The sequence below is a fragment of the Anarrhichthys ocellatus genome, unplaced genomic scaffold (genome assembly GCF_004355925.1).
Source record: "Anarrhichthys ocellatus isolate YVR2014 unplaced genomic scaffold, GSC_Weel_1.0 scaffold2, whole genome shotgun sequence".
Classification (NCBI taxonomy): domain Eukaryota; kingdom Metazoa; phylum Chordata; class Actinopteri; order Perciformes; family Anarhichadidae; genus Anarrhichthys; species Anarrhichthys ocellatus.
In genome coordinates, this window is record NW_022280032.1 from 396,977 (window position 1) to 419,883 (window position 22,907).

The 22,907-nt window shown below is 43.0% G+C and overlaps 1 protein-coding gene across 1 annotated transcript in view; it reads right to left on the reverse strand.

The window, feature by feature from the left end:
* cadps2 (Ca++-dependent secretion activator 2) overlaps positions 1-22,907 on the reverse strand; it is a 109,950-nt gene that overhangs the window by 28,348 nt on the left and 58,695 nt on the right. Inside the window, exons 13-24 of the mRNA XM_031856931.1 lie at positions 21,861-21,924; positions 21,218-21,341; positions 20,100-20,200; positions 17,766-17,774; positions 15,628-15,784; positions 10,993-11,134; positions 9,983-10,102; positions 7,982-8,011; positions 5,238-5,393; positions 4,613-4,760; positions 2,028-2,160; positions 1,764-1,819 (exon numbers count right to left, since the gene is read on the reverse strand). Coding sequence (XP_031712791.1) covers positions 1,764-1,819; positions 2,028-2,160; positions 4,613-4,760; positions 5,238-5,393; positions 7,982-8,011; positions 9,983-10,102; positions 10,993-11,134; positions 15,628-15,784; positions 17,766-17,774; positions 20,100-20,200; positions 21,218-21,341; positions 21,861-21,924 — 1,240 coding nt within the window. The remainder of the gene's footprint in view (positions 1-1,763; positions 1,820-2,027; positions 2,161-4,612; positions 4,761-5,237; positions 5,394-7,981; positions 8,012-9,982; positions 10,103-10,992; positions 11,135-15,627; positions 15,785-17,765; positions 17,775-20,099; positions 20,201-21,217; positions 21,342-21,860; positions 21,925-22,907) is intronic.

Consider the following 22,907-nt stretch of genomic DNA (forward strand, 5'->3'; position numbering starts at 1 on the left):
TCAGCAAATTGACAGGACACAAAGGCTAAAAATGACTCCCTGCCTCCCTGAACAACGGTGTTGTCTGTGCTGTAAAAGACAGAAAGAAAAATACCTACAACACTCGGTATGAACATCAAGTCTCTCTCACACACACACACACACACACACACACACACACACACACACACACACACACACACACCTCCCGACACGGCGAGGCATGAAAAACCTCACCATCCGTGTGACGCCGCTGAGTTAAGCAGCTAATAGGACCATTATGCGGCTGAATGACATTCCCGTCCGCGCTGGAAAAGCGAAGGAATCTGAAGGATACTTTTTTGTGCGTCTCCCTACAATTAGAGCAGCCTTGTATTTCTATAAAGCATCGGTCCAGCTGCGAGGACCAAAGGCTCACACGAGATTCAATTAATCCGCCATTTCATGTCTCGTTTCTCCCCCCCCACCCTAAAACATATTCATGGCACCTTTTCCCTTGAAGGAAAAAAAAAGGCTGGGGCTGATGGCTGAATGGCAGCAGCAGCGGGGGAGTTCATCTCTTGGCGACAATGCCCTTTCACTGGCCGTCTAAAGAACACCCAAATTAAAAATTTCAATCAACAAAGCGCACAGATCGCTGACAAATTGTGGGTCCTGGGAGGTCACCGCCGACAGCCCTAATTTTCTTCCCCCCCCCCTCCGCAAGTTTGCAAAATGGCAGTTCTCTTTCAGCGCTCTCGGAATCTTTTTTGGCAAATCTTGAGAGCTTATCTTGTTTTCTTCCCTCTCCCCTTACCTCAATTAACATCCCTCTTTTGTTCCTACAAAGGGCGCCGTGAAAAGCAGAGAGCAGGAGAAGAAATAGTTCGGTCTTTGCCATGTGCGCAACAAAAAAAAAAGAACTGAAAAGAACAATTAGAGCTTTTAAAAACATTGATGTGGTCGTTAAGCTGCAGCCAACGCTGCTACTTCAGCTCTGTGAGATGTTTTAGATTCTGAACCGGGTCACGTTTTCAACAAGACCTCCCCTCCCGCTTCCCCCCCGGACACTATTCAAATGACCTGAGCAACAAAAAGACAGCAGGCTGATAAGCGTTCTCATTGATTTGGGCTGATCACCCCGTCTGTAAATGCAGAATTCATGAATCCAGCAGAGGAGTTTCTCCTCAAGTGCAGATTCGTCACAGGCGGTCCCTCTCCACGTCTGCAGGCGGTGGAAATCTCGACGCCGTTGTTCCCACAAAAATAAATAAACCAAGATGGGAAAATGGGAAAAAAAGGGCAGCGGAATTTTTCGCTTAGGCGTCAGAAACGGCCAAAATGCTTCGGTGCAGATCGACGTATTATAACCCCCCACGGCTGAAAACTGACCACAGCAAAGGGTCTGGATCAAGTTCACACTGACGTATTCAAGACCCTTCAGACTGCCGGTCAGGGGTCGGAGATCAGGAGGCCTCGTTCACAACGCCTACTGGCAAGTGAACGCGGATGTGCATCAACTGAACCGTATTCATGGAAATCAATGAGTCTGCTGATGTTGAAAGAACCGCAAAGAAAGAAATCTGCTGAATTCAAACATCACAGAGAACCTCATACACTTTTAAATCAATCAACACAGTCGCTGAAATAAAATGTTGGCATTGTAGGTTTCTGCAAACCGAGTATACGTTGAATCAAGACGTTTCTGAACCAATGATACGTTTCTGATAAACGTTTAGTTCAGTAAAGATCAGGGTTTGGGTTTAAATAGTAACGATACTCTTGGTTTCAAACGGGACACTAACACAAGTCTCCTGGGTGAAAGTCCTGTGTTTGACCCATTTATCAATATTTGGACAAACTTTGATCAAAAGTAATTGTGATGCGTCAAAAACAAACATAATCCGGGAAGAAATATGTTCCTTCGAATTGTATTTGATGCAGTTTCGTTCTATGGGAACGTCATTTTTAGGAGACCAGGCTGTTATTTGTTCCAATGGCTGTCCCGTCAGTTATAAGTGAAGGCAGACAAACAGAAATTCTGGTTTTAATTCTTCGGTTTCACAAACTATCAATTGAACATTTATTAATGTGGTTATCATAAAGAGTTACTGAACTTCTTTCTTTAGGTGGAGAAGTGTGACATGAAAGAAAAAGGATAAGGTGAGAGGCGATAGAGGGACTTACCCATTGTTTGTCAATCTGGGATTCAAACAATGACGTGGAGGACACATGGACATGAGGGACCGGAGGCCACGAGACAAAGAGAAGAGTCAGTTTTCACAACACATCAGTGACATTTCTCTATTGTGACGTTGTACAATTACAAGAGTTTGCAACACATCTTCACATGACTCCGTCTCTGTGAGTTTAAATGTGTCGGCTGTAAAAATCAAAGATATAAATGAGCAGCAAGCAGACGAGTTGTAAAAGCTTTTCACCTAAACTCCTGAGAACATTAATCATCAAGGTTATTCATACACAGTTCAGTCTGACAAACCGAACAAAAGGTGGAACGGAGGTTGGTCGTGTTTGGAAACCCAGAAGGACTTCATGGAATCAGTCTGTCCATCTCAACTGAACCGTCAAAACCATCTATTAGTTTATGTCTCGATTCAAGATGTGAAGTCTTCACTCACAACATTTAGTTCTCTACCATCACCGTCATGTTAGGATCTGACCTCTGGATGTAGGTTTGTGCACGTAATGCGGAACTAGAGTTCACAAGATCGGAAACTTGAAGCTGTTTCCTGTTAGCAACAAGCACGCCGGCTCTTAGAGCTCAAAGCACTGCAAACAGTCACGATTCAACAAATCCATGGTTTGATTTGACATTCGGAATTGAAGATCACAATTCAATCCAATTTTTATGTTTTTCTTTTAGCACTGACGGCCATGCCATTGTTTTTGGGAAGGTACCACACTATATGGTCACATTTAAATCATTTATTTAACATATAAAAACAACTTACTCACAATTCAATTGGGAACAAAAGATGCAGCTTGAGTTTTGCAGATTTCTTGTTGTACACCTGAATGCCCCATGAAGTGACGCAATCGAGTTCAAGCGCAAAGCGACTGTAGCGGCTGAAATCGCCAAAGAGTTCTCTGAGGGCTGCTTTCTCTCCATTGGTTGCTGCAGTCTCTAAATCTTCTATAGCGTACAAACTGAAGTTTTTTGTCAACTTGTTGACATAACTTGCGGGGAAGGCAAAATGTTGCCACACTGATGCTTCAGGCAAGCAGAAGGATTTTCCATTTTAGTTATTTTCTCCGTCATCTTCGACTCTAACGTGTCGCAAAAAGTGCAGCTGCAGGCTACCGGAAAGCTACGCTGTGTCGGCTCTGAAGTGTTTTAAGAATCAGCGATCCTTCCATTAACATCAAATGGTCGTAATCTTGACTCCCCTCGTAAGCCAACGAAGAATCATCTTCACTAAGTTGACGTTTTCGTGTGTCTACTGGCGGGTGAAGATGTTTCTTCATTTTCTTGTGTGGTGTCACGTAAAATGGACAGACTGTGTTGTCGAGCGGCGGCGGCTCGTTGGAAAGCCGGAGAAGAGAGGGAGCTGAAGGTCAACAGAGCAGCGAATTTAGCTCTCTGTCAAGCCCGTCTGCGGCCAAAGGGGTTTCGCTCTTAGCAAACGCCAAGGCTGCCGCCTCACACAGGCTTCACGGCCGTCCATTTAACAGCTCAAGTCGAGTGAACACAAATACACCTGAACCGCCCGTCTGCGCTGGATGTTCGGAGGGAAACGTGGCATTTCAGTGGCTGATCTGACGGTTCAGTGAGGCTGGAAATAAAAGACGACTGAGGGTTCTTTTAGAAGCTGATACACGTTCACTCAGCAAGGAACGAGTCTCTGATGGTGAGCTGTGAGATGCAAACTGAAAAATACTCTGTCTTAAGTGATTTAGTCTGATATTCAGCCAAGACTCATTTTATCTACAAACAACATTCTGCCAATGTTCTTGTTCCAGTTTCTCCTCGTTTCAGATTATTTCTCAAAATGAGTTCTTGTGTTAAACTAGATAAGATAAAACCGAGATCAGGGATTGGTCACACCAGCATTTATGATTTCAGACCAAAGTCAGTTCACTTCAATGTAATTACTGCAAATAAAGGGATTCCATCAGAAAAGTCAAGTACATCTACTGAACAATCCTCAGCACCAAGCCTTTCCCTCAAAGAACCAATCAGAGATGAGCAGATGTTCTCTCGTAGTTACGGCTGGTTAGTGGCTGCATGAAGTTTGTCATCGGGAATGGGTTGGCTTGCCAGACTCGGTGGTTTGTCACAAATCAGTTGACAAAATGTTGGCAGTCAGTTCTGCAAACCACGGATACGTTGAAATGTCAACCTTTCTGAACCATAAAAACCTGCTCACAGACATCGTCATGTAACAACGTAGAGTAACAACGTAGAGTAACAACGTAGAGTAACAACGTAACGTGACAACGTAACAACGTAATGTGACAACGTAACGTGACGTTTACTTTCAGATTTTCTGCAGTGACAAATCATTCAGATCTGATTTTGAATATTCAGATGGAGATGTTTGTGTGACGACTGACAGCAGTGATCCTTTTCCACCTTCAGCTAAAAGTCTAACGCGAACATAAGGAGAGAAAGGTCACGTGACAGTTAGCTTACCTCCTGACCCGTGTCCAGCACGCAGAGTTTGGAGCACTGCTTCTTGGCGTCCATCAGCACGTTGAACATGGTGCAGACCGACAGCGCCACCCTGAAGTCCGTTGACTTAGCCGCTTTTTGCATTTTGGAATCAAAGGCAGATTTTGTTCTGTAAGGCAAAACATAAAATATATATTTCTAATAGTTGTTGTTTCTCAGAAATGGCTGAAATTTAACCTATTTTCTGTAAAACTGCGACACATTTGTGAATGTTTCTGTTAAATTACAAAAAAGTATTTTTACATGTAATTTCTATGTATGTCGAAATACAATTCTAAAGAATTAGACAGACCTTCATAGAAAGCATCACAAAAGCAGGTTAGTTTTCTGAGTTTTAAGGTTTTCAGGTTTGAAATGATTATTCTCATATGTGTACTTGAGCTTGCTGATGTCAAACTCAGAAGTGAATTACAAGAGCGACAGTTGTGTTTATTTACTGGGTTGTATTCTATCTTCATAGTATAATAAAAAAAGGGATTCACGTTGGCAGATGTGTGGTACAATAAGAGAGAGAAAGAGTGAGAAGGATCCGGACAGATGTGAACCCAGAGGTCCTGATCCAGCTGCGGCGACCTCTCAGTCTGACCTCTTGACACAGGCCTCCATCATGTCGCTGGCCATCAGTTTGAGTCTCTGCTCCAGATGTTTGGCGAACTCGGGCTCCGGCCAGTGGAGGTCCAGCACGAACATCTGCAGAGCATCCAGCTTCCAGAACAAGTCCTCCGAGGTGGCCGAGCCGTTACTGCGGGGAGTGACGGAGAGGGTTACCGACGGAACGTCACAAAGACAACGACAACAACGCAGAGTCGTTGTGTTTTCCACCAAAGTGTGTAACAAATGCGAGGATCTCTATTCTTTTGAAAGACGACGAGTCCTGTAACTTACTGCTCGTCATTTTCCAAACCATTCGACAGTATTTAAGGGTTGATTGTTCCCTTTCTTTTCAGGTGTAGTAGAGTGATGTAGATATTAAACAGTGAATCGTGAATTACTTTTAATACAATGCTGATTTGGCTACCTTTCCCAAAGTGATGTAAATACATATAAACTTGGAATAACGTGGTATATTTTCAGCTTTACTTCCTCTTTCGGTTCTGGACTTTTCTCAGGAAAGTAAACATTGTCTTCCATTGTTGCTTGTGCAGAGTTGCTTTAAACAACCTTTAGGCGTATATATTTAAATGTTTTCTACATTTTGGATCTACATGTCTATGTTTCAGCCTGTGTAACGCGTTACTGTGCAGTATGGAGGGAGAGTTTTGATGTCTAAATCATGTGATCTCTGGACGGGCCATTTAAAAACAACGCTCCAACAGCTGAGGCTTCAGTTTGTTTGTTGGAATTTCTGTCTTTTTCCTACAACCAAGTTACTTGGAGACTGTATGCAATATTATTGAGAAAATTGCAGACCCAAACAATTAAGTCATATCAAACATTTTCAATGTAAATTATTAATTTCATTCCATGTTCTTCAATGTTTCTAGGGTTGATTTTCTGAAGACATGGGTCATAAACGCAACAATGTCATCAGCTGAAAATCAACACACGTTGTGGACTGTGAAGGGTTATTACTCTGCAGCAAACTCATTTCCAAAGAAGAAGAGAGGAAGAAAAAATGAATCTAAGAAGTAAAAATGAAAGGCAAACTATTCCTGATTTGTATTTAATGTGCACAAACCGGTTGGAATCTCACTGGTATTTCGTACAACCAGTGGCGACAGTAAATGTATCACAGTGAGTGTATTGAGGATCCTCAACAGGTTTTAGGTGGTTTTGATGCAGAGCTGTGAGACAGATGGACGTCTCCCCGCCTTCTCCCCTGCGAACAGGTTACACAGCAACACATGGCAACGCCTCGCCGCCACCGACATCCAAGTGTACAGCGCCCCGGCTAGAATGACAGCCACAGGAGGATGGCGGATGGCGGAGGAGGGAGGAGAGGGGGTTAAACCAAGTACCACTCGCTCCCTCACTTTTCTCACTTCGCCTTTAAAAGACTGTTACCTTAACAAGTGGCGCACAGGAATAAACGCTTTGGGCTCGAGTCCGCGGTGCAATTAAACGCTCGGCGGCTATCCCCCTCATGTCTAATTAGTGGTGCTCTTCTGTGAGCGCGCTCCGCCCGGCTCCCCGGGGAACGGGACGATCCCACTCGCCCGTCTGTGCTCGCTAATGAAGTGCCAGCTTTTTTTTTTTTTTTTTTCATTGGATCGAGGAGGGCCAAGTGAAGTGAGGTAGAGGAACAGTGCGGTCTGTGTTGTGGGAAAAAGGCTGGGGGAGTCGGAACGAGGAGCCTTTTTAAGAAACCACCACCAGCCTCCTGGTCAAGCGTTGGTGGCCCCAACATGGCCGCCAACGCTGCCAGTTCTGCTGCAGACTCCAAAACAGACTGACGGACACATTAAAGCAAATAGCAAGGATTCTAAATTGTTATTTTATTTCTAATATAGATTATTTCTTCGATTGTTTTGGGTTCAAACAACTGATCATTTAGTCCAATGGTAGACAATCAACCCTAGCAATAAGTGTAGAAGAGAACTCTCATCCGTGGCCGGTTATTTACGGTAGTACGATAGACCCACCCTACTCTGCCTCTCATTGGCTAGTACTTGTTGACTTCTTCAAAGTTTATTGGTGGAAATTTGGTAGATTAATGACTTCAACTTAGATGAGGATGTAGATGTTCTCCTACATGATTACAAAGTCCTGAAATGGCCAAAAATATTGCTATGCCTATATTGATGGAAGAAAATTACAGATTGGAGATTTAAATTTGTGTTTGTCATAATTAATCTTAATGTTGATGTGGCACACTGATCAACAAGAACATCTTAAAATGGCACTTCATGTCTAAAAGCTGCAGAACCCTGACGTAGTTGAGACGATGTCTGAAAATGGTGTTAAATGTCCATCAAACGTCTCGTTTTGTCATTTACAACGTTATAAAACACAGAAAAGCAGCAAATACTCACATTTGGGGAACTGGAACGGGAGAATGAGTGAAGATTAGACATATGTTTTCTCAATAACTGTCTTTGTTTAGTATTAATTATTAGATTTGTATGTGTTTCCTTCTGTCTTAAGGCTCGATCCCACCAGCGTTTGAAGTGGCACCATTTTGTGATGAATTCGGTTCTTTTCAAAGGCCTTGCTGCGATCAGGTGATTCATTTCACCAGAAAGCCAGAGTCTAAAATAGAGGAAGCTAATAGTTTATTAGCCGTGTGTCATCATCCATCTCAGTTTTGTTTGCTATGTTTTGAGCCAGAGGGACATTTCGCAGGGTAAAAGGAGGAGGTGGGTTTTACTGACGAAACTTCTCTCCACTTACAAGATGTCAGGTAGATTTATCCCTTGCAAGCTGCAATAGAAAATTGAGGCGTTTTATTATTACACTGATATTCTTCACATCGTGACATGCACACCACACAGCACGTCACAACATCCTCACCAATGAGTCTCTGAGGTAACAATCGCATGCAGGCGGAGCCCCGTCGATAAAAAGAGCCACAGTGTCACGGAAACAATTTCAAAAACCACGAGCCGGAGAAGAAGACGAGAATAATGCCGCATGCTCTCTGGCTCGCTGTCAGAGACTCAACAGCATCACACAGATACTGTGGAAGGACTTATAAACTTGAGCATGCAAAAAGAAGAAAAGTTTCTTGACTCTTTGACAAACGTGCGGACAGAGGAACAGAAACAGAGCTGATCATTCGGGACAGACAGTCCTGACTAGAGGTCTTCACACATAACCTGACAAAACCACACTTTCGTCTCGCTTGAATACTGACCGGTAGGAATGAAAATGTAGCAAATGTCCGACTTGAATGCGTCCTCATGGTGTTTCCTTGCAGCTCTGCAGAATACTGAGGTTCACTTTAGGACGTTAAGTCTTCTTTTAGCCGAGCTAACTACGGGGGGGAGTGTTGTCTACTCAGGTTCAACTATTGGATGGATTTCCACGAGGTATAGATCAGATATCGATGATGCCCAGAGGATGAATCTGATTTACTTTTGTTACATTTTCAATTCATGACAGAATACATCTTAAACAGCTTCTGTTAGACGTAGCATGTTTAGCTTCAGGATGAGCACTTTTGTCAGCATTCCATTTATGAAGCATAATACTGAATAAAAAATATAACTGAAGGTATATACTGTAAATATACACTGTATATGAATATACATAAATAAATATATATACATGTTCGTAAGGTAACATGGTAGCCTACCATGTTACCTTGCTAATGTTCATTACAACTGAACGTAACATCGTAATGCAACAACAGAACACAACAATGTAACATAATGTAATGTAACAGCAAAACATAACGATGTAATATAACGTAAAGTAACAACGTAAAGTAACAACGTAACAACGTAATTTAACAATGCAATGTAACAATGCAATGTAACAACGTAATGCAACAGCTGAACATAACAATGTAACATTATGTAATGTAACAACGTAATGTAACATAACGTAATGTAACAACGTAATGTAACATAACGTAATGTAATGTAACAACGTAATGCAACAATGTAATGTAACAACGTAATGTAACAACGTAATGTAACATAACGTAATGTAATGTAACAACGTAATGCAACAACGTAATGTAACAACACGTAATGTAACAACACGTAATGTAACATAACGTAATGTAACATAACGTAATGTAACATAACGTAATGTAACAACGTAATGCAACAACGTAATGTAACAACGTAATGTAACATAACGTAATGTAACAACATGTAATGTAACAACACGTAATGTAACATAACGTAATGTAACATAACGTAATGTAACATAACGTAATGTAACAACGGAACGGAACACTGGAATGAAACAGAGTAATGTACTAATGTAATGTAACCACCGTAAAAAAGTAACTAGCGTAAAGAAATATAATCCGCCCTTAGTGGACTTTCTTTTGTAACATTTTGTTACAACCGTAAAAACGTAACATAATAAGCGTAAAGTCAACGTTGACTTTCACTTTCACATGGGACATGAATAGCAGTCTGCTAAGTCCTGTTTGTTTAACCCGTCCACCCTCAGTGGACTTCCTCTACGTTATCATTTTTAATCATACAACATAACTCTCAGGGTTCAGAGCCGGAGAAGGTAACAGACCAGAAGCTCTACGCTGGCTTCAAACTAACGGAGGCAGCACATCAGCAACTCTATTGTCTGAGTTCAGGTCTGGGTATCTTTTACTTCTGGACACCATCTTGTATTATTCTTGGTTATAAAATTCTCAAACCTTGTGAAGACCTCTAGTCAAGTCTACCCCCCCCCCCCCTCCCTACCCCTCATACATACGTGTTCTCACACAGCGGCCCCATCCAGGCGGGTGCTGAGAAGCTGGGCATCTGTGGCAGCGTGAGAGGGAGGCTGGGGACTTTGGGAAGAGGAACGCTCGCTAGATTGTTAGTTAACGACCTGCCGGGAAGGAGTCAGTGGAGAGGTCGATGCATGGCGGGAAACGAAAAATGTTAAAAGAATGAAAGAAGAAGTAGTGACAGTAACCACAGCGCGCACACACACACACACACACACACACACACACACACACACACGAATAGTAACATATAATAGCAGCCACTTGTTCTGCCTGCAGTAATTGATCAATAGCAAACACTATTAAAAGACAGAAAAGTCACTGCTCTCTTCTATTCTATTCTATTTCCTTTCAGTTTAGGTGTGTTTGGAGTACGAGTGCAGCTCTCGCTGCATTGTTCCTGACTGCGTCATGTCCTTGCTGTCTGAGCTTTATGTTCAGCTCTGTCCTGTGCAGCGTTTGGTTTGTTCTTTGACTTTTGTTTTCTGCTACATTCATGCAGCAGCCAGTATGACACCTCAACAAACCATCGCTGATGAGAGTAAACAAAAGGTACAACTGACAGTGAGAGATGGAACTGACCGAGCTCGAGAAGGCCAGAGGGGAATTATATCAGATAAAGACTATTCAGAATAAACACTTCATCTATCACTTAAATAAACCACTCTGGCTCAAATGCCCATGGAGATAAAATCTGTAAATCTGTTCACTTTCATTTGAAACTCAGTTCTACCGAGTGCTCGCTTCCTCTGCACGACGTCGTACCACACCTGGAGCCCCTCAGAAGCCGAGAGGTTTGCCTGTCCGATTAATTTTGTTGATTAAAAACAATCCTACGGGCAACACAAACCGGCTGCGTCTGCTTTGTACCTGAACGCACCTTTTTAAAGCTGCAGGTAGCGGAGCCTGTGTGGGAGAGAACTATCATCACTATACAGAGGATTCTTCACACGACATCTAGCGCTCATCGCTCATGGCGGCGGACTCTTACTTGACTGACTGCCAGGTCTCCTGCTCAAAGCCGCGGTGGATGGACTGGGCAATGGACGACTCCATCAGGTCGATGTAGCGCACCACCAGGGGGACGAACAGGTCCTGCAGGTGTTTGTGGAACGTCCCATTGCACAGGTGAACTGTGAGAAAGAAGACCAGGTGAGCAAATGTGATACCATTTAAATGAAAACAGACAAACCAGACTACAGAGTGTTGATATAGAGTTTGATTTGTTACAGTAAGTCAGCGTGTCAGTTGCCTCTCGTTAAATGCATAGTGGCTTTTCAAAATAAACTTCCATCTTGGTAAACGACTGCAGGACTCCAGTCTGCAGACCACTCATTGTGCTGTTCAACCTGCCCATTCGGTCTAAACTAATTAATGTGCACTCACACACAAATGGTAAAGCCTTCGGGAGCAGTTTGGGAGGAGTCGATCTTCCAATTAGAGGATGTCCTGTTCTACCACTTAGTTAGGTTTAGAAAAAGATTGTGGTTGAGGTTAACCCGAAGACTCATGTGACTAACGAGTGCCTAACAAGTCACGTGACTCACATTATTAATATCTTAGTCCATTTAGAGTCAAACAGACCATAAAGCACGGTATGCTTTAGGGGCGGGGCTACACGGTGATTGACAGGTCGGCATCATGGCGTTGCCGGTATGGGAATTGTCCATGTTTTCATCTTCCAACTTAAGCCCTTTCACAGAGGTAATTGTTAAATTTTGGTCACCAAAAAATGTCTAATTCAGCGTTCGGTTGTACTTCTGGTTGCAATGATAAACCAACATGTCGACGGCCAAAATGCTGAACTCGAGGCTTCAAATCATTAGTCCACAAACCAAGAGGTGACGTCACGATGACTACATCCACTTCTTATACACAGACTATGAGCAAAACCTGAACATTACAAGCCTTTCAAAAGCATAACTTGTACTTAAAGGACCGACTGTGACTGCACAGGTGTTGGTTATATTGCGTACCCCCCCCCCCCCCCCCCAACCCGTCCTTGTAGGTTTGAAAAAAACAGTGAAACAGACAGATGAATCCCCAGAGACGCTGACAGTCCACAGCGAGTAGAGACAAAGACAGACAGTGTTGGGTAAGAAGCGAGCCGGCTGGTCTCTCAGGGCTTCATTAGTTGTAATTCCTCTCGCTCTGCTCCGTCATGAGTAACACTAGCCTTTCTGCCCTCCAGAGAGGGAGGAACCAGCCTCCCTCGCTAAACCGCTCGCCATCACACGCTGACAATCAAGTGAGCATTTAAATAATCTACACAACGACTGAGAGGTGATACACTTCACGATGACAATCCTCAAAGAGTCGGTGAGTTTATATCGAGTCACCTGAGATTGAAAAAATTTGAGAAGTCAAGGATCGTCCATAATTCATCAGTGTGAGGTTCAGAGAAGGCAAACGGGAAATAAACTTCATTATCCTCCAAACCTTTTGTTTTTTTACTTTTGTCACCAGAGTCTGTGACTGAACTCAAATGAATCTCTCGCTTCAGAAATAATTATCAAAAAAAAAGCGAAGACCTCATTTGTGCAAACAGTCAAAACTATGATTTCTCCAGTTCTGTAATTTGGCTTCTGTCTGTCGCCTCATTACGCTTCAATTTAAGTTGACTAATGTTGTGACACTTGGAATAATTACGGCATTAACGCAGAATGGTAATTAGAGAAAGAAGTAGAAAAGATACGAGCGACAAAGAAAGAGATTTTTTGGGTTTCTTCACATAATGAAACGCTGAGTTTTTTGTGTTCCCAGTGGTGCCCTTGGGCTGTCTGTCTGCCTGTTACTGTATTCGAGGTACTTTGGCATCGGCCATGTTAAATAACGCCTCGCGTCTCGCCAAATCTCTGCTGGCTCCCAGACAAAGCCTCGGAAGGTGACGGAGGGCTCGGAAGGAGGAAACAATGAGACGATTATTTTTTTCTCCCCAACAGTCAAAGTCTGAGCAGCGAGCCTCTTCTGTTCATCGGGGAAGGAAACATGACAACAACCTGAAATACAGCAGCGCAACGTTTTCTAATCTGAAGTTCCAAACATCTCTTCTTAGGTTTTTGTTCGCACCGTTGTGACCTTGAGGTGTAGAAAAGCACATTACGAACATAAGTGGGTGTGGATGTGTTCCAGAAACATGGTTCATCGTTCATAAATCCACAAAATAAATGGAAAATGATTCTGGAGGTTTTTGTGGAAATGATGAAATCTCACCTTTAAGTTCATCTTTCTTGTATTTTCAGCTGCCATCTTTTCTCAGTGAAGTTTGACTGATTCAATTCATCTTGTTCTCTTTATAAAGTGAAGCACTTTGGATCAACGCTTTATAAATAGTTAGTTGGTTGATTGATTTAACTATGAATTATTAACTATAAAGGAAACTAACAGGAGAGATGATCACGTGTTGATGTACAGATCCACAGATGACCAAAGAAAACATTTCAGAACACCTTATTTATTACACAGGTACACTCTGTTTAAGCCGCCATGTTTTTTTCTATAAATCGTGGCTAAAACAAAAGCTTTACATCTTTATATCAACATATTAACATTCAGACCAAAAAACTAATCACGACTCTTAAACTGTTTTTTAAACAGTGTGCTAAGTCGAGCTACCTACTGACAGGTATACGGGTCAGCTGACCGCGTCCCTCCTCCGCTGCTCGTGTTAATTACGTCTCAGCCGGAGTGTGCGAGGTGCCGTTAACCATGTCTCTTAACAAGCCTTGTTGTCTCTACCGTCACCCGTGTTAATTAGCGCTCTTAGCGGAGAGTACGATAGGAAACTAATGGCATCAGCGGCTGAGCGAGGTGGCCAACGGATCACAAAGGTAATTGTTATTTATGGAGTATTTCTATTGCTCTGCAGGTGAATCTTTGTATTAACCTGTTGTTGAAACAATCCAATTACCCCTAGTTCATTATTTTAAGTTATGCAGAAGGTGTAAACTTCATTACCCAGAAAGAAAGTATGAGGCGAATTTACTAAAGTCCTTTTTCTCAGTGAAAGTGTGTTTGTGTGGTGGGAGGTGAAGGTTGTAGAGGCGAAGGCAAGTGGAAACTTCAATGTCTGAAGAGTGAAGCCGATGCTTCATGTCTTAAAGCTGCATTCTCTCTAGTGTCCACCAGGGGGCAACTCCTCTGGTTGTATAGAAGTCTATGAGAAAATGACTCTACTTCTCTCTTGATTTATTACCTCAGTAAACATTGTAAACATGAGTTTATGGTCTCAATCTCTAGTTTCAAGTCTTCTTCAATACAGCATGATGTTCATTTAGTACATTATGGTCCATTTAGAGTCACACAGACCATAAAGCAGGGGATGCTTTAGGGCGGGGCTACACAGTGATTGACAGGTCGGTATCACAGCATTGTCGGGTCTCAGAGTTGTACGTGTTTTCGTTTTCTTACTCTTTAAAAAGACGGAAACTTTAACTCTTTCACAGCGTGTTTTTAGTTCATGAAAGTTAACTAACTTATTCAGCGTTCAGTTGTACTTAACTCCACCCTCTGATGCAAGGAGACGGCGGCCAAGAACCAAGATGGCGATAGCCAAAATGGGGAACTCAAGGCTTCAAAACGTCAGTCCACAAACCAATGAGTGACGTCACGGCGACTACGTCCACTTCCTATACAGTCAATGGGTGGTTGTGAGATCAGTGTAAAACTAGAAAGAATTTCTTTGGATTCGTTTTGGATCTTTCACTTTCTGATTTTCCACCAGAGAGAAAACTGAAAGAATTTAATTTGGAGAGAATCTGCAGCAGCTCTGCGTGCGTGTGTGTGTGTGTGTGTGTGTGTGTGTGTGTGTGTGTGTGTGAGAGGAGGATGATCTCACTGCTGAACACACTTGTTGGTTCAGAGCCCACAGAAACTGGCAGAGTGAAGCTGTGATTACAGGCAGCGGGAAATTATTCACTGAACCGTTACTGACACTCGGTTGGCCGACGCCTCAAATCACAATAAACCTTCTGCGGTGAACTTGATCAGCTTAATTTCCGCTCCGCAAAAGAAACAAGCGGGAGTTTGTTGCATGTGCGAGAAGGATTGTAACAAAGAGGTCACAGACTGATGAAGGCGCGGCCGATGACTTTGTAAAGATCACAATCTGCTCTCGTTTCTTCATGTCACACTGAGTGACCTGGTTTTACATTAATTGTCAATTATCAGTTTTGAGTGGCTTCTGTAGAGTTACTTTGTCTGAACTGAGGCTGTGTGTATCAAACCTAATGCAGCCTGGCTCACTACAGTACGGAGAGAGATGCTGTACACAAAGAAGAGATCTATTCCTCTTGTGGGTGCTGCCGATAACTGTGTCACGACTATCCTCATCCTCTCCAGACCAGTAGAGTCTGAGCGGTGAAATATATCACAATTTTAAGCTTCGTTTTGGTCGATTTCTCTGATGGAAGTGTTCGTCGCACTGGATGTGTTCAAGGACCGTCGCAAAGATGAAAATCTGAGATTAATGAAGGATTTCACAGCTTCTGGCTGTGATAAACGGTGTAGTTTTGGCAATTCTTTAGAGAAAACATGCTTTTCAATCCTGCCGGCGGGTTTTGGGCATTCAGCTCAAAGCACAGCTGAGTCCAACAACATGTGGTCAGAGAGTAAAGGTCAAACTCACGGTCCATTCGCAGGAAGTTGTTGAGGAGCTGGAACAGCGGGAAGCTGTCCCAGGAGTCGACGGGCTGGACCTGCAGAGCGCCGTCCATGTGGGCTCTGTACAGGGACAGAAAGGCCTCGGCGTGTTCGGCCATCAGCTCCGGCCACCACGAGAAAGCCTGAGAGACACAGAGAGAGACGTGAGACGAGACGACATCAGAGGAGACACAATAGTCAGATAGGTCGACAGGAAGTCGTCTTAGTTTTGGTACAAAGACAGGAGCCAACTCACAACCTGTTTACATGCAACACCAACAACATGCTACATGCTAGCCACGACCACCTTTTACTAACCTTAATCAAGTGGTTATTACTGTACTATTACTACTACTATTACTACTTCTACTGCTGTTGCTGTTACGACTGCTACTACAACTAGTATTACTGCTACTACTACTACTTCTGCTGCTGCTGCTGCTGACCACTTGCTCTTCCGTATTGAGCACCTTTACCTCAAATATATATTCGGTGACTTTCCATCTCCTGCAGCTTTTAAATCATTATTATTATTATTGTGTTCCTTCATCTTCAGAGTGGTTTTACCACCAAAAGCTGAACTTTTCCAGATTTAGACATATTTATACAACAGTGAATTAAAACACCAGGACTACACACAGGCGATCGCCATTTAACTGATTAAATGGCTCCACGAGTGTGTCCGATTAACTGGGGTATTTTTGATATTTAATGAATTCAAATCACTTTGACATTAAAGTGTCCTTTTCTGTAAATCAGCATAAAGAAACCTGATCAAACAACATCTCAGGGGAGTGAATCCTCTTCCTCAGCACTGTGTGTTACAGTGTGTCTAATGTCTCGTGAAGGTCCAAAACGTCCCGGTCTGATTAAGAAAGCTGACCTGCTAAAAGCTGCAGGAATCTGAATAAATAAAGGCAGATGCCAGAAGTCTTTAGGTGATGCTTTTAAACTGAAATAGAGGAAAAATAAAAACACATCCAGAAGAAACGCTGCATTCCGACTGTGTGGCTCTCCAGCGGACAGAGGTCGGCCTGCTCAGGTGAACGCTGCTGTTGAAGACTAAAGGACATCCGAGAGAAAAGTGCAACCGGCCTTGAATCCCATGCTGATGCATGGAGGTCAGCATTTGTAAGATGTGAGACGGGGAGAAAAGGTGACACGGCGGCGGCTCGTACTCATTGGGGCCTTTCAAACGCGCCTTTTCAGTTTCCTTTTACTGACAACAAACAGCATTAAACCAGTCTGACGAGTCTCCAACACTCACTACTCTTTATTCTCAGGGCATTGGTTTCAGTATCGGCTGATTGTAAAGATCCGTCCATCAAGAAAGACAAAGAGACGAGAAAGAAGCAGAGGAGTCAAAGAGACGAGACATGTAAAATGCAAGGACGCGAGAGCAATAAAGGACTATCAGAGAGACAGATGAATGGAATCAAGATGTGAAAAAGAGGAGAAGTAAAACAGAAAGAAGGTTAGGAAAGGCAATTAAGTATGAATGAAAGGGAAGTAGGGTAACAGAGTCAACAAAGGAGGACTGGAAGAAATTAAGAAAGAGCAGAGGAAAGAAAGGACGAAAGAAAGAGAGAGAGAAGGAAGAATATGAAAGAATGAACTAAAATGAACAAGGAAGGATTGGAAGAGAGGAGGGAAGAAGAGACCGAAGAAGGGAGGGAAGGAGAAGAAAGAAGTGACAAGTTAAAGAAGAATAGAAGAAAGAACAACGACTGGAAGACATTCAGAGTGAATGAAAAAGTTGTGTTAAGTGTACTTTGAAGAGCAACAGTTGTTTCTCTCGGCATCAACAAAGTAGGAACATTATAATAATTGCTCTATTAATAACACAGTTCTGTTTAGAAATTGTGTTTTTCACAATAAAAACTGAATTCAGTCGTTAGTACCACAAGAAATCCTTCAACCTGTTTATTAAAAACGCATTTAGGTTTTTGAGTAAGAAGAGTCACGTTAACTCAAACACCACAGCAGCAACAAGAAGACGGTGGGCAAGACGCATGGAGAACAAGGTCTGATGGAGAACAAGGTCTGATGGAGCTCTGGATCCCACAAATCAGCAGCAATACAACAAAAACACAAACATGGGCGACGGAAGACTGAAAAACTCACCTCTCTTCCCTTCCCACGGTGGAATACAAACAAGAGAAACAGAAAGGAGCGTCAGATCAATTATAACAACTGGAAGTTGAGGAGAGTTTTAAACTTTGACCAGCAGCAACATGAAGCATTGGCTTCACTCTGCAGAACCAGATGTTTGCTCCTGGTTAGCACGTTAGCAGAGCAGCTGTAGCAACAACAGTTCTGTGTTTTAGCTGCGACAGAGTTTAGAGCACACAGCTTCAGGACGTCACCGCGCTGATACCAAGCGCTGTGACTTGTTTCTAATATAGGTTTTGTAAACTCTATAACCGTTTCTACAGTTTTTAACAAGCCAGGGAGATGGTCTTCAGTCTCTAGTTGAGCGATTTAGAGACTTAAAACTGTCTTCACAGTGGTGTTTCAGCTGATCAGCTGCGGTAGTAATCAACAGTGAATATTCAGAGCTTCAGGTGGGGGGTCGGGGAGTGGGGGATGCTCATCCTGCAGTCTTGAGGGATCGCTGTGATCTGAGGACGATTCTGTTTTCTCTTAAGTTGACTTTTTTGTATTCTGTATTTGTTATTGAATGAGAAGCATTGTTGGTGTGTTTTATGCGTGTTTCTAATCTCGAGGGTGTTAAAACACAAATGAATATCCAATTACCAAAATCCACCAGCTGGAGGAGGAAAGATTCTGTGAACTCACTTTAAAATGGAGTTCAACACGTGGACGTGCCAGCAGGACTTTATGACATCACAACTAGTTTGGAGCCAATCACGTTCCAATAAGTAAAAAACCTCCAAAACACAAAAACCCTTCCAGAGAAGCAGGACACGTCTTTTGTCCAGCAGCCAAACTTTGAAACATGTCTTGACAGCGAAGACACCGCGAAGGACGATAAATAAACGAGACGGAGCGAGAAGTAGAACAATTATGATTTATCTCTAAATGTAATTGTGACATCTTGCAGCGGCGGCACAGAATAATAAAAGCCTCTAACGTGAAGTCAACATCACATCTGAAGCCCGGAGCACAGATCCAGCAGTCACCATGGCAGCGGAAGATAAGCGTTATAAATAGATCAGAAACAGATGCCGGAGCGCCGCGCTGCCACTTAGGGCCGATCAGAACCGCCACGTCTCAACACCTGTGATTGATCAGCTTTACACCCGTGCGTTTGGACCGTGGGCGTCGTCTTCACTGAAATGGACAGTGCTGCGAAAAGTGATCAAGAACGTTAATGAAATGATCAAGTGTCTGCTGCCGTCACTCAGACCGAAAGAGAAAAGACAATAAGAGTTTCTGCTGGAGATGAAATGGAAAAGGAAGTTGAAGCTGTTGTAATAAATACGGCAACGCGGTAAAGGGTTGTTCTCTTCAGCAGCTCAGCTAAACTCTGAGATTCTGTCATGTAAAAGTTATTCCATCAGATCACTCTGCAGAGATTTATTATGACTCATGTTTCACCAGCTGTTCAAATCAGATGTGCATCTTTTATTATAACTCCTGAACAAAATACTGTTGAATATAATAAATCCCAAACATGAAGGTATTCCGATTGAAAGAAAACTTTAGTTGTCCATCTCTGTCGTCTCCAGCTGAGTGCGGTAACTACTCGCTATACAGTGGACTTTACCACGAGTTTGCCATTTTTTAGTGTTGTCTGAATCTACGGTGAATATTTAGTGGACTCAAAGTGTCCCACAATGCATTGCTCTGATGAAGATGGACGAGACGAGATAATATATTTATTGTGAGCAGAGTATCACAACACAAAAACAGCCACGAAGTACTTTATATAAACTAATTTGGGAAATTACATTGACAACGGCAGCGCTTACCGCTTTACTCCCGTCCTATCCTTTCACAATAAAAGCCCTAGATCCAATACGCATCACTGTTCAGCAGGGGAACTTAAATTCACTCAGAGCATTTAGATAAGAGGCCACTCAACAGAATATCTCACGGTATTAACGGCGCAGAGAAAATGACCCGAGCAGTGACCTGTGTGTTTTTTTATTGTGGCGATGAGCTCACTATATGATCCTCCATATAAAGACAGTAGTGAGAAGGAAGCAGTGAGACCAACCCATGAAACACTTTGGTGTGAATGTGGGGGAAGCTGGGTGCTGTGATTTGGCAGCTTTGCCAAAACATTTAATTATTTCTCTAAAATAAAAGTAGAGAAAATCAACAATGGAGGCTCCCAGTGTAACTTTAATAACAATAACTCTAAAAGTTTATTATAGGATGCTGTCAGAACATGAGGTTTTGAGGTCGGAGTAAAAACACCGTTCTTGAGTTCTTGAGATATTTTCTCCTTCAGCGTGAAACAAACCGAGTCCATAGAAACAAATCAAATACCTCGGAGTGATGTTCCTCGTTCTGCTGCAGGACTTCGATGCAGAGCTCTCCCAGTCTCATCATGTCCTCCAGTCTCTTCTCCGGAGCTGCCTGAGGATCCGCTGAAGGTCCGAACACAGCAGGAAACACACGGGGTAGAAATATCAAACACTCGATTATAATACACGTGACAATCGGGACCACGTTTAAACCTCAGCTGAAGGTTTGCTGCTCGATTAAACCGTATCATTCACCGCTGAATGCTGCTGATTTCCTGCTCCTCACAGGATGAACCCTTTGGATTTGAATGAACCCATGAATTAATTCTTGCAACTTCAGGACAAACATGACTGAGTCCTCTGTCTGCACATTGTGGACCGCTGCACTTTAGTCTTTAATGTTGTGAACCAGTCTCAGTGTAGTCCTGATCCTTTATCAGACCTCCATCAGTAAAGAGACCATCAGAGAGAAGGTGGTCTGTTTCTATAGAGTTACTCTTGATGCTCGTCATCGGAGCCACCGGGTCGGATTCTGGTGAAACCAGATGAACTCATGCAGGTTCACCAGAACCTCCTTCAGCTCAGACTCCAGCAGAGACCGGTCCACCGTGGACAAACCCAGACCCTCCAGCAGAGACCGGTCCACCGTGGACAGACCCGGACCCTCCAGCAGAGACCGGTCCACCGTGGACAGACCCAGATCCTCCAGCAGAGACTGTCCACCGTGGACAGACCCGGACCCTCCAGCAGAGACCGGTCCACCGTGGACAGACCCGGACCCTCCAGCAGAGACCGGTCCACCGTGGACAGACCCAGATCCTCCAGCAGAGACCGGTCCACCGTGGACAGACCCAGATCCTCCAGCAGAGACCGTCCACCGTGGACAGAACCAGATCTGGCCTCACCGCAGCCTTGGACCTGCAGTCGGCGCTCCGGATGGAGGAGGAGGAGAGCTCAGCTCCCGGCAGCACCAGCGTCTCCTCCTCCTCCTCCAGCGAGTACCAGCGTGTCCACAGTAGAAGATGCATTTTAAAAAGTGGATTCATCACATCTTCTTCTGGGCTTTCCTCTCAGTAATTGAAACGTACTGAATCACTGATGTGGACTCGTCTGAACAGTTGAAACTCTCTAAACTCTCACCTTTAATCTGAGCGTACTCCATCAGCTGACTGTAGTTGATTTGAGCTGCGTTCTCCAAACATCTCTGCACCAGTTTCTTCATCTCCTCCTGAGGAACCGGCGTGGTGATGTCCTTCATCAGAACCTGAAAGAACACCAACAACGGCCACATCGCGGCGAATAGTTCAGAGGGGTTTGTTCAGATATCATTCATAGCCTGATTTATACTTCATTTTGTTGCTAAAAATATGGAGAAAATTGATTTTTTTTTATGTCTGTTTGAAGTATTTTCTAATTTATGGAGTTTAACTTAAGATAGTAATTCATGTACAACAGCTTCCTAAATTACTTACTATCAATGAGGAATTAGTAAATCTTAGTGAATGGGCTAGTAGTAATCATGCAGAATAAAGCCTTAATAAGTGCTCTATAAAGAGTCATAAGTAGCCAATGTGCCACTAATATGCATGCTAATAAGCACCTACTAATGGTGAATATGTGTAGCTCAATATAACGCTCTATACATAACCTAAATACGTCGATTCCTTATTATTTAGAGCGACGTCGGAGGTTTTTCTTTCAGCATCATTCTAAGATAATTTGATAATCATTGGCTCTGCTAACAGCAAGTTTGCACCAGCGTATTTAAAATGTGTTGCCGTACCCGCTCCTGCAGGGAGAGCGTCGCCTTCAGGGCCCCATCTGGTCGTCCAAAGGGAAAGCAGTACCTGCAGATGTAAGAACGTGGGCGGTCATCACATTTAGAAACAATGTCAAGGACAACTGTGTGTGGGGGTGAAGAAATAATGATAAGAAGAATAGGAAGATGGAAGCAGCGGCAGCAAGACGTCAGTCGGCGTCAACAGATGGCTGCCTCCTCTCCTCTAATTACACCGATGAAGGAAGCTTTTCTCACCTTGGGCTCCGTCTGAGCGCAGACGAGGAGGTTCACGAGGTTTTCACGTCGCTAATTGACAAGTGAACAGAACTAAATAAACAAAAGCATGCGGTCGCACGGGTCAGCCATTTATTGGACAAAAACCTACAGGCAGATGTTCACACTATATTTAAAAAGTATTATCAAGCAGTTTGAAGATTCAGTTCATACTTCCAGTAAAAGTCACGGGTTTGTGATGTTCATTTCCATGAGAAACATGTGAAAGAGCAGAATATGTTGACGAAGGCCTGAATTGTTGATGGAGGTGATGCTGTCAGGTGTTCTCAGAGCAGCACCGGTTTACTGACGTACGTGATGTATGAACATCTGCAGTATTCATGTGTGACATTTATGAAACTACTTAAGGGGAAATTAAAATCAGATAAAACAGTAAAAAATATCATTATCGTTCAGGGGGTCAGTGCGACTGTGGGACAGCTCTTAAAATAAATAAATAAAAGTCCTTAGAAAATAGTTTGCGACTGTGATCATTAAGAACTGTAACAGTTATTTAATGCACTGGGCATTTTGATATGTTTTTGCTTCCATAACTTTCAGACTAGAGGAGAGAAAACCAAAATAAATTAAACAAGAAAAATCCAAAATATTTTACTACTTTGTCTGTTTACATCTGTAGATTTCACCAAAAGTTACCATTACATAATGCCTCATTTGCATATTTAAACATAACATGTCAGTAAGCTTGTAATAAATACTTGTGACTCTATTCACCTGTAGAGTCTTCTTAATGTGAGTGATGAAGTGGTGAAGTTT